The following is a 12,202-nucleotide window of genomic DNA, read 5'->3' on the forward strand; positions in this document are numbered from 1 at the left end:
GAGATACATCTTTATTTTAATGTATCGTTTTTTTTTTTATCTCTATTGATATAGAACGGTTTATATAGTTTTGATAAAGATTATGTTTTTACTTTTGAATAAAAATATATTTGAAGATATAAAAATTTGAAAAACAATATAGATATTAATATCAATGAATTATTTAAAAGTTCTTATTTTTTTGTACAATTTCTTTAATTCAATTTTTTATTATAATTTAATTTACATATAATAGCGAAGTAATTTATTTTTTGGATTTAACAATATAATTTTTTTATAAAGATAATGATTTTGTTAGAACTCAATGATTATTCTAATTATATTTTACATTTTTAATATTTAAAATAAGATATTTATCCTGTATTTGATTATGTTTATCTGTAGTTAGTTATACGAATTCAAAATGGAGCTTTAATAAGTTGTACTAACGCACAATTTACTTGTAATCTTAAATTTTAAGTAATATGCATTAATAAACAGTAGTTTATGCATAAAAAAATGTTTTTTAAAAGTTTTTTTTTTTTGAAATGCTTTATAATAGAGTATATAGATTTTGAGACAAATAGAGTCAGATATTTAAATAAAGGTTACTTCACAAGCTATATAATAATATTTGCCACCAGAAAGTGTTCTATAAAAATGAAAAAAACTAATAGATTTTTTACGTCAACAATATATTATATATAAATATACTATGACATATGAACTTGTGTCATGTCATTTCAATTCAAATCGGTATGTTAATATAGCTATAATGGATAGACTTTCCAAAACATAATGCCTTGATAAAAAATATATAGATTAATCGGTTCAATGGGTTAACTATTTTTTAATCGTCGTAGTTAGACAAACCATAGAACAAAATAGGATCAAAGCAAAGTATATATATATTTTTTGATTAACCTGGATATCCGATCCGCTATGCGAGCCGACTAATCCCAGAGCGACCACCTGCTTTGCAGATAGCCCAGAGTCACCACATTTGAACCTCCGTGGCCACAAGGGGACTTTTATTCCTCATTGGATTTGAACCTGTGACCTCCTGGTACTTTTGACCTTTGGAGCCAAGCTCAAACCAATCAGGCACCACCCTTGTGGTTAAGCAAAATATATTTCAATTGCCTTCAAAGGCTTTCACAACCACAAAGGTGGTGCCTAACTGGTTTGAACTTAGGCTCCAAAGGTTAAAAGTGCCTGGAGGTCTGAAGTTCAAATCCAAGAAGAAAAAAAAATCCCGTTGTGGCCAAGGAGGTTCAAATGTGGTGACTCCGGGCTACCTGCAAAGCAGGTGGTCGTCCTGAAATTAGTCGGCTCGTATAACGGGTTGGATATCCATGTTAATCATATAAAAAAAGGCTTTCACGATTTGCTTTGAATGAAATTTGAAAATGTAGCATAAAAAAGGGATGGTTCTTTGATGTAAGATCCCTATAAATACAAACCAAAATGAACCTTCTGCATTCAGACACCTATCTTTGAGTATTACATATGGTCAATAAGAAAATCTATTTAGGAACCGTAAATATCTCGAGAATCGTAAAACCAACCATTCATGATGAGTATGCCCACAAGAGGCTAAAACTATGTTTAATGATGAACCAACCCGACCGGATCACTCATTAAAAACTATGTTGTACTACACATAAGATACAAAACCCTTCTCCTAAAAAGCCGATTAGCACGAATGCATAACAAGGCTCGATATCTTTCAATCTCCGTTCTTCATGGACTCCGTGTAAAATATCAAGGTTTAGGTTTATCTTCTTCTAATAGTAAATGTACTATAGACTGGATAACGCTGTTCTCAGCTATGTTTCCCGTCTGCAAATAACAAGACAAAGAAAACTGTAATCAGCAAACACATTAGGAACACCAAAACTCGCACTTCACCATAACGAGACACGTGTATGTATGATCCATTAAAATCACATTCAAATGAACCAGAAAACGTACAACCGAATCATTTGGTCACTAGTTAAGACCCCAAACAGACACAAACCTACCTCTATCATGTGAAAATTGTCGTAGGATCTCCTCATGAAACACATTCCTTTTTATTGAAGTTCTCGTTTATATCACTTTATCTACCCATTACCATAACTAATAAACCGACCTTGGTTTAAAAATGCACGCATAATGCGCTCTGATGCGTGATGCGCCGGAGGAAACGCATCAGATGGGCTGATGCGTTGCGATTCCATGATGCGCTCGCATCACCTACGCATCACACGATGCATGCATCACCTATGCATCAGCGCATCCTGTATGTTTCATGTTAGGGCTCCCTTTTTCAGTTTTTAGTTGGGCTTTTTAGTTGATTAAAATAGAACGTGAGACTGAATGGTGACCTAATAGAAGAAGCAGAAGTCGCACTCGCATATCAATCAATGAGGGAGATGAACCCGTGTTGGGGTTTGATGATGCTGATCTTGGGGAGTATTAGTTGGTCACTTGGTCATTTAGTTTAGGGATTGGGGACTATTAGACATTTACTTGTGTTCTTCATGGTAGTAGTTTGTGTGTTCTGTTATTCCGATTCACGAACTTTTTAAGATTCTAATGCCACTTTTTGAACTACTTTATGTTATAAATGAAGTATTTTGATAGGAAGTATTTTTAAGGTAGAAATTGATATGTAGAATTAATTTATAAACATTTTTTGAATACCATCACGTCGCATCACGCATCACGCATCAGCGTCCGGGACCCTTACCGCCTCGGATCTCATCGCGCTTTTTAAAACCAAGAAACCGACATATTCCCCTGTCCTGTCTTTATTGAAGGGCATCTTAAAAAACGGTTGACTGTGAAAACATCAATTTCCATGGGAGGGAGTATGCTTTTTGTTAAAAGATACAGAAACAAAAGGCAAGTTGGTAGAATTTTCTAGCGAGTACCTGTGGCTTCCTAATTAGCTCCTTCAAAATTGAATGAAGAGTTAGCCGAAGTTCCTTGAAGAGGACAGCAGTTTGAGCTGGTGCAGCCATTTTCAACCAACCATCTATCGTTACAAGACCACTCTGCAAAATACAAGAACACAAGACTATCAACTTAAACCATTTATAAAATCTAGTAGTTACTTAAATCCCACTTCATAGATTAGCAGACATTTTTTTAAATGTAAATATGATATGCATTCGTTTTATAATGTCAAAAACAATATTTTCAACGCGTATCACCATATTTTGTTACCAATGTTTGAAGAATCAAGTCCTTTGAGCAAATTGCGTATTTTTATCACATGGGCAATAAATCATTGGTATTGTAGTATATTTTCAACTTGCATCATAACTTTTGGTCGTTTTTGCTTTGTAAAATCAGATGGCAGAAGAACGGAGAGATAACTATGCGCTGCAGCTTCAGGCCATCTCGAGATTTTTGAGATATTCTTGGAATATGCCTCCAACCAATGAATAGCCGGAGGAGATCTCGAGGATTGCCATGTGCTTTCTAGCTGATGCTTTACTCCCCTCCCCAAACCTCTTTTGATGGTAAAAGCCCTTTTGTATTGTACAGGATGACACCCCATTCTCCCAACATTCCCAACAAACTCTTGCATGCTTTGTTTGGCATTTTTTTCTCCAACCTTTGGAGGGTCTCTAGATTTCGGCTACATATCTATACTATATTATAAAGCATTTGACAAGATCTCTTAAAAACCATTTTTTATGCATGAAGTACTGTTTATTGATGTATATTACTTAAAATTCAAGATTACAAGTAATTATGCATAAATACAACTTATTAAAGTTCCATGTTTGAATTCAAGTAACTAAATGCAGATAAACATAATAAAAAACAAGATAAATTTCTCATTTTAAGTATAAAAAATCTAAAATATAAATAGGATAATCATTGAGTTCTAACAGAATACTTAATTATTATCTTTATAAAAAAATTTATATTACTAAACCAAAAATAAATTACTTTGTTATTAAACCTAAATTAAATTATAACAAAAAATGAATTAAAGAAAATACACAACAAAACTAAAACTTTTATATTTTCTTTTCAAATTTTTATAAAGTCTTCAATTCTATATTTTTCTCAAAACTACATAAAACCGTATTATAACATCGACAAATTCAAAGAATAAAACGAAACATTAAAATCGAGATATATCTCGCTGCATTGCGCGAGTACCATTCTAGTATATAAATAAATATTTAAAATTCAGTTTTTTCTTCTCCTATACCTTATTTCAGGATTATACCTCATTTATTTTTCGCACTTTAATTTTCTGTCTTTAAATTATTGCATGTTAATTATTCATCGACTTATATATTTCGTTATATTCTCGTAATTATTTTAGTTGACTTTATATTTCTAGTAACTTTTATTTTTACCGTCATTTTTATTAATCATCGTAATATAGTTTTTAGCTTATCGTGATCTTTATTTTTACTAGTCATAAATGTTTAACTTTAAAAATTCAGGATCCCAAGCGGATAAGCTGACAACTTAGCTTCGGTTTGAGGTCAAGTTAAAACTAAAACCGATTTTTGATGGTAGAAATTGTTAATTAATAATTCTCTCCAACCATTTATTCAAGGTTATATGTATAAAACCATTTCCTGACAAGTTGAATTAGAAATAAGCCGTCTTGAACACGTCAACTTGTATGATATGGAGGCATACTCGAGAGAGTTACTTAGATACGGAATAACTAATTTTCATTTTATATAGCTTATACAAGGGATAGATTGTGTTATTGCCTAAACTTTACTCTATCTTGGAAACATCAGAGTTCGTCTATGGATGCGTGCCTCTCGCAACCTCGAAACAGTAACTTAGAAAAGCTAATGGTTGGAAAAATTATTTGCAGCATATCACCAAATTTAATTGTTTAAGAAATCTTAACTTATCCCTACGCCTTTGATCCTCTTTAAAGAAGTTAACTTTCATCAAAGTAGTTAAAAACCCACCAAAAACATTTTTTTGAAATTGCCATCTGAAATCCTCTCTTTTACTGGACTTTTAATTTAATTTTTAAGCCTTCCCCAAAGGATCGATACTCGGTATTGTGGAATTGATACAGTGAATATAATCCCTGAATTCTTGGGATTATTTTTCCTTTTGTAACAGATTTGGTAGATATTTGTATAGTTTGGTAAGTTTCCTTGTATATTATCAAATCCCTTAAATTATGAGATATCAGTTAGGTCTCTAAGTTGTATAAATACCCCTTTTGCTTTTTGATGAGAATAACAATAGAATATCTCTGAAATTACATGGTATCAGAGCTACAAAGGTATCTGTTTTTAACAACTTCTTATTTGCTGTTAATAATTAGAACCAATAACCAAGGTTCAACATGCCAGAGTCCGAATCAAACTCCACCGTCACATCTACCGATCGATCAACACCAGTAGTTGACTACTCTTCGTTTGAATGGGAAAAACTATCTGGAATGGTCACAATTCTGTGAAACTCGCCATTGATGGTTGAGGTAAGTTGGGCTTCCTGACCGGTGAAACTTCAAGACCGGTCTCATCTAATCCAGGATACCGTAAATGGTGTTCTGAGAATTCTTTAGTAACTGCATGGCTACTCAATTCAACGGACATGTCCATTGCTAAGCCACATATGTTCATGAAAACCGCCAAGGAAGTGTGGGACTCTTGCTCGAGCGACATATTCAGACTTGGAGAATTCTTCCCAGATCTTTGAAATTAAAAGTTTAAAACACATCTGTGGCAAGCCAAACAAGATAACCGTGATGTTACCTCTTACTATATTACCTCTTACTATAATGAGATGGTAGCATTATGGCAAGAATTGGATCAATGCCACGATGATGTGTGGGAGAGTTCTGCAGATTGTACTCGGCAGAAGAAGAAAGAGGAGAATGACCGTGTGTTCATGTTCTGGCTGGTGTTCACCCAAGTCTCGATGAAGTTACTAGAAGAATTCTTGGCCGAAAGCCTCTTCCATCTTCCGAGAAGTTCTTTCAGAAGTAAGACTTGAAGAAAGCCGAAGAAAAGTAATGACGAATGGGATCCAACCTACTGATGTTGGGGACACAACAATTCTACTTGTTCGTGGCATTAAACAAGGGGGTGATACAAAAAAGAAACCTTATTGTGACCATTGTAAGAGGTTTTGGCACGCTCAAGACAAGTGTTGGAAGCTTCATGGCAAGCCTATCGGCGGCCGGAAGAGTAAGTTTGAAAGAGCTCTACACACCACAGTTGAAACGACTCAAGACACTCAAATCCAAGTCTCAATTCACAAAGGATCAAATGGAGCAGCTCCTAAAATTACTTAAAACCAGACCTATGTCTTCTTCTACTGACCTATCCTGTGCCTATGTGCAATATGGTAAAAACACCCCTTCATCTAACCATTCATCTTCTCATATGTGCTTACAAAAATACATCAGCCTGGATCATTGATTCAGGGGCATCTGATCACATGACTTCTTGTTCGAATCTCTTCAATTCTTATAAGCCTTGTGCAGGAAATAGAAAAGTGCGAATTACTGATGGCACTTTTTCTACAATAGCAGGAGTTGGTGATATAAAAATATCATCGGAATTCATTCTTTCTAATGTCCTACATGTTCCAAAACTCTCTTGTAATCTCATCTCTGTTCATAAACTCGCTGCTGACCTCAATTGCCATGCTTTGTTCTTTCCTTCCATTTGCATTTTTCAGACCTGGACTTGGGGAGGATGATTGGACGTGCTGATGAATGTGGTGGACTCTATACTAGATGAGGGAATCCACTCTCATAAGAAGACTTCTTGCTTCTTCACCGCATCTGATTTGAGTAATTATGAGATTTATTTATGGCACTTTAGACTTGGACATTCAAGTTTCTTTTATTTAAAACATTTGTTTCCTATGTTATTTGGTAATAAAAATCCCTCCTCCTTTCAATGTGAGATTTGTGCGTTAGCAAAACTACACAAAAGTACGTATCATCCACAACCATATAAACCATCTATGCCTTTTGCTTTGATATATAGTGACATATGGGGTCCTTCTAAGGTCACTACGTGTCATGAGAATAGATGGTTTATTACCTTCATAGATGATCATACAAGGGTTTGTTGGGTCTATTTGCTTAAAGAAAATCAGAAGTTGAACATGTTTTCAAAATTTCTATAACATGCTTCTAACTCAGTTTGGCACTAAGATTCAAATTCTTAGAAGTGATAATGGTAGGGAATATTTTACTAAAACTCAAGAGAATTTTTTAGATGCTCAAGGCATAATTCAACAAAGCTCATGCGTAGATGCTCCACCACAAAACGGCAGAGCCGAAAGAAAAAATAGGCATCTGCTTGAAATCACTCTGGCTTTACTATTTTCAACTGAAATATCAAAATATTTATGGGGAGATGCTCTTCTGCATGCTACATATTTAAAGAACCAAATGCCATCTAAAGCTTTAAAGTTTCAAACACCCATATCTGTTTTAGAAAGTTCTTTTCCAAAGTCACGATTATTTTGTTCCATGCCTTTAAAAGTTTTTGGTTACCGTGTTTATTAAGAACACCCATATCAACCTTGGCAAATTAGACCACAAAGCCCTCAAATGTGTTTTTATAGGACTCGCACCACATAAAAAGGGATTTAAATGTTATCATCCAAACACGGGAAAAAAATGTTTGTTACCATGGATGTTAAGTTTTTTGAAATTCCTTTCTTTAAATCCCGTATTCAGGGAGAGAATGAAAAATAAGACTTAAAATTCTCGGATCTAGTATTTCCAACTACATTTGAGCCATCTGCATTTGACTCAAATCCTAAAGATTGTCCAATCTGTGAACACGAGGAAAATGTAGATGTTCCAATAGAACCACCACTAGATCGAGAAAGTGAAGATAATATTCCTCCTGAAGAAACTGAAGTACCATTTGAACCTCAATAATTCACTCAAGAGGATTGTAGTGAAAAAGAAAAAAAAAACAGTTCGGAAAAGTGTATGAGCAAAGATTCCCTCCAAACAAAGAGTTCAACACAATCTCAGCTCCTGATTCCGAACTGAAGAAGGAACCATCTCTTGGTAAGCCATGTGACCTGAATGTTCCAATAGCCTTAAGAAAAGAAAAACATGCATGTGTTAAATATCCTATGCCCAATTACATGTCTTGCTCAAAAATTCTCACCAAAATACTTTGCTTTCACTTCAAATATGTCCAAAGTTCAAATTCCTAACACTATACAAGAAGCCCAAAAAAGTCCAGAGTGGAAAAAGGCTATTCTAGAGGAATTGAGTGCTCTTGAGAAGAATCGGACGTGGCATGTTAAAGATCTTCCGAAAGGTACTCCCACAGTTGGTTGTAAGTGGGTATTTACTCCAAAATTTAATGCTGATGGAGCCCTTGAAAGATATAAAGCAAGGCTAGTAGCCAAAGGTTTCACACAAACCTATGGCATTGATTACAGAAACATTTGCTCCAGTTGCAAAGTTAAATACCATAAGGATTCTACTTTAAGTAGCAACAAATCTTGATTGGCCAATTAGGCAATTTTATATGAAAAATGCCTTCTTGAATGGCAAACTAGAAGGAGAAGTTTATATGTTGCCACCACCTGGGTTTGAAAGTAACTTTGGCACAAAAGTGTGCAAATTAGAGGAAGTTTTGTATGTGCTCAAGCAATCGCCAAGGGCATGGTTTGCACGTTTCACTCAAGTAGTCAAAAGTCACAGATACAAACAAGGTCAATCTGATCATACTCTATTCACTCGATTTTCCTCCAAAGGTAAAATTACAACCTTAATAGTTTATGTAGATGACATACTCGTCACAGGTAATGATCATGAGGAGATGAAAAGAATGAAGGATCGACTTGCTAAAGAGTTTGAAGTAAAGGACCTTGGAGAAATGAAATACTTTCTAGGTATGGAAGTTGCAAGGTCAAGTAAGGGCATTCGATCGTCTTATAGACAAGTTGGGCACGTATGATATATATGCACCAACTTGAGGGGGAGTGTGGAATTGATACAGTGAATATAATCCCTGATTTCTTGGGATTATTTTTCCTTTTTGTAACAGATTGAGTAGATATTTGTATAGTTTGGTAAGTTTCCTTGTATGTTATCAAATTCCTTAAATTGTGGGATTCTAGTTAGGTCTCTAAGCTGTATAAATACCCCTTTTGCTTTTCAAGAGAAAAACAATAGAATTTCTCTGAAATTACAGGTATTTTACTGTTAATAGTACGAGAGATATGTTTCATATAAATCTCGCAACAAATAGTAGGGCTTTTCTAAAGTGATTCATCCCTAATTAAGTATCATTCCAAGTATATATTTTGGAAAAATACTATGCACATGCCTCACCTTTGATGACGTTTGAACCCTTGACCTCCTTGTAGGCTGGGATCTACTGGCAACCTGGGTACCGCTAGGCCAATGACCCTTTGGTCGCCCCTAATTAAGCTTTTCTAGGGTTCATATTTGCTTTACTGATCAACCAGCCGGCTTGGTATTTTCACTCATGATATTTTGTATGGACGAAAATCATTACAAAACTCGGGGAAATCTGTCACTTTCTAAAGATGACTCTTAATGACAAGAATTTTCCGGTGATTACAATCACAGCAAGTTAGGACACAGGATATCCCAGATAAAACATTAAAGTTTTGGTCCCACAGCTTGAATTATGGGTCATTCACACAGCTTGTTGATGTATATGCAAGTTTGTGCCCATGGGATTATCACGAGGACAACCCATGCAAGAGTGAGAACAAGTTAAGTAGATGATGGTGTGCATCTCACTAAAAAAATCCATTGCAAAAGGAGAAAGATACCTGGTGTTGAATGTTCATGGAACCACCAAACAACAAAATAGAGTAGGGGGAGGTGATGGTTGTATCTCGAAGGAATACCTTTGTTGTCTCCACCTAGAATATTAACATCAGACAGGATAAATTAAAATATTACAGTTAAAATCAAATCATCCAGGAACCGTATTACATAAAGGTTGGCCTCAAAAGTCAAGGCCGAAGGACAACAACTTGTTTGTGCTTAAATGATGACTTTGAGCACCATTTGACAAGAAAAAACCACAAAAAACCAGCATGGTGACAGCGCCTCAATGTAAAAATCAAATGCAAGGGAATGGATGCAAGTAATCCTGATTCATATGCTCTTAAATCTAGATGATGAACAAAATAATTACAGGTTTGAACAAAATATAGCAAAATTAATTATTTCAGGACAAGCCAAATCTGTTACTATTTTTTGCATGTGTTTTTTATGGTAATCCTGCAGAGGCTCTGGTCTTGTTGTTTGGGGCATCTAACAAGGCCTCTACCTGTTCTCAACTGTGGAGAACTAGCAAGTAGCCTTTAAAGCCTACTGACTCACCTCAACTGAAGGAAGGCACCGTATAGAAGACACCATTTTCTGAAACAAGTCAGAATGAGAAAAATGCTTTCACCTCCTCATAATTGCATTTCCTAGTGTTACAGGGAATATTTTTCTTAATATCGAACACTAGTCTATACCACATTCATTTCATTTCCTTGCAAATTATTTTTTGGGCCTACCATACTGTTTTCTCTTCTTCAGAAGAATGTCCTGTTGAATCTTCAATAAAATAACTATCTACAATTTGCATGGGAGAAACAGTGGATGTCTTCTGGTGGAGAAGAAGTCATATTTTTGTGCTCCAGTTTGTGAATGTGACTAAAACCACATTTTCCTTGAAATCTACCTAATCAGACATAGCAAATGATTCTAGCATACTGTACTAATATCCAGAGCCAAGATTGGAAAAATGCATACTATTGAGTCGCAAAATTAGATGTAACTTGTAAATGATTGGGGCAACTAAAAAACAGAAAATAAGATGAATCATCTCATGTAAAGATGAATCAACAATTGGATGAATAGTATAAAGATGTTGACGGTAAAATTCTAATTAAAGTAAGAAACTGAAGAGATGCTGTAACTAGATAGAGCTTAAAGAATCATACTAGAGTCATACCTTTTCCAGGAAAACCAGAAATGGGTACTGAAAAGCTTTTGAGTTGCTATTGAGAGAAGAAGGGTGAATGTGGACTTCTCTTCTTCCATCAAACCACACATGAGAGTCGTCCGATGTAGGACCTGCAGACTGTCTAAGGCTACCTAGAGCTTTCTCAGAGATGCCTTGTTCTGTGGCAGCTACATTGGGATATAAACCAGCACAAAGCAACGCCTATACATGTAAATTTAGGACCAAAAGATCAGATAATGAGGACAAATGCTACTAAACATATATCAGGTTCATAGGAAACTTCAGATTAGAAAAATTGTCAGTCAGCACCTATTAGTAGAATCTTAAATTTAAAATAATCAAAAAGATGTTTATTTCCCTTTAAAAGCAATTTGTCTTTCCTGAGTCTCAGATCACAGACATATACATGCTGCAAAAGCTAATTAATCAAAATTTCTCCTTCCTGATCATAGCTCTTAGAGACATATACATGCTCTTAAAGCCCTGTTTCTTTTTACCTGTTGGCCTCTTGCTAGGCACTGGATCAGAATACCTGAATATTGACACAAACAAATAATTTTGTTTGCCCACTCAATATGTTCTTGGCAAATTAATCTTTCAAGTGCTGACATATTTGCTAGGTGCTCACTTATTACAAATTTAAGACAAACATCGTCCTTGGCTTTTCTCAAAAACTACAGCCCACCTTAGCCTCCATGATCTTCAGTGTTTCCAGAAGCCAGATCAACCGCCTTTCCTCTCTGGCTCTACCCTCCATCATATATTCTCTTCTCTTCCTACATCGTACTGATCATGATGTACTATGGTCTTCTAGTTTGCAGTACTTGTAATTGCTTGAAGCATAACATATTTCTTTTCTAGTTCTCTCACACACCCACACATATAAAAATGACAGAATACAACTGCAAAAAGTTGATAGTTTTAGTGGAAACTATCCGAACTGAACAAGTTGATTATGATGCCAGAAATAAATCAAACAGTAGTAGGAGCAGTCTTTTCAGAATCAAAAGGTTAGGAAGAAGGTTGCAGGCAGGTGCTTCTGTCACTTTGGGTCATCAGCGGAAAAAGCTTTGAAAACAATCCGTGCATGTATGTTTGGAACCTTTTTCAAGATTTAAATCTATTATTCTTTGAAAAAAATAGATTCAATGGATCACGTTGCAGCTGCTTTTTGTTTGTTTCTGAGATTTAACCTAGTAATGTATTCATTAGTAGAGATATTGATTGACTGAAGAAGAGGGGGG

The 12,202-nt window shown here is 35.1% G+C and overlaps 1 protein-coding gene across 3 annotated transcripts in view; it reads right to left on the minus strand.

The window, feature by feature from the left end:
- Positions 1-1,431: 1,431 nt before the first annotated feature.
- LOC112501962 (DExH-box ATP-dependent RNA helicase DExH7, chloroplastic) overlaps positions 1,432-12,202 on the minus strand; it is a 56,514-nt gene continuing 45,743 nt past the window's right edge. For all 3 annotated transcript variants that reach the window (XM_025105760.1, XM_025105759.1, XM_025105761.1), the window contains exons 31-34: positions 10,947-11,159; positions 9,766-9,858; positions 2,898-3,020; positions 1,432-1,821 (exon numbers count right to left, since the gene is read on the minus strand). In XM_025105760.1, coding sequence (XP_024961528.1) covers positions 1,744-1,821; positions 2,898-3,020; positions 9,766-9,858; positions 10,947-11,159 — 507 coding nt within the window. In that variant the 3' untranslated portion in view covers positions 1,432-1,743. The remainder of the gene's footprint in view (positions 1,822-2,897; positions 3,021-9,765; positions 9,859-10,946; positions 11,160-12,202) is intronic.

The sequence above is a fragment of the Cynara cardunculus genome, unplaced genomic scaffold (assembly GCF_001531365.2).
Source record: "Cynara cardunculus var. scolymus isolate 2C unplaced genomic scaffold, CcrdV1 Un_Scaffold_763, whole genome shotgun sequence".
Taxonomy (NCBI): domain Eukaryota; kingdom Viridiplantae; phylum Streptophyta; class Magnoliopsida; order Asterales; family Asteraceae; genus Cynara; species Cynara cardunculus.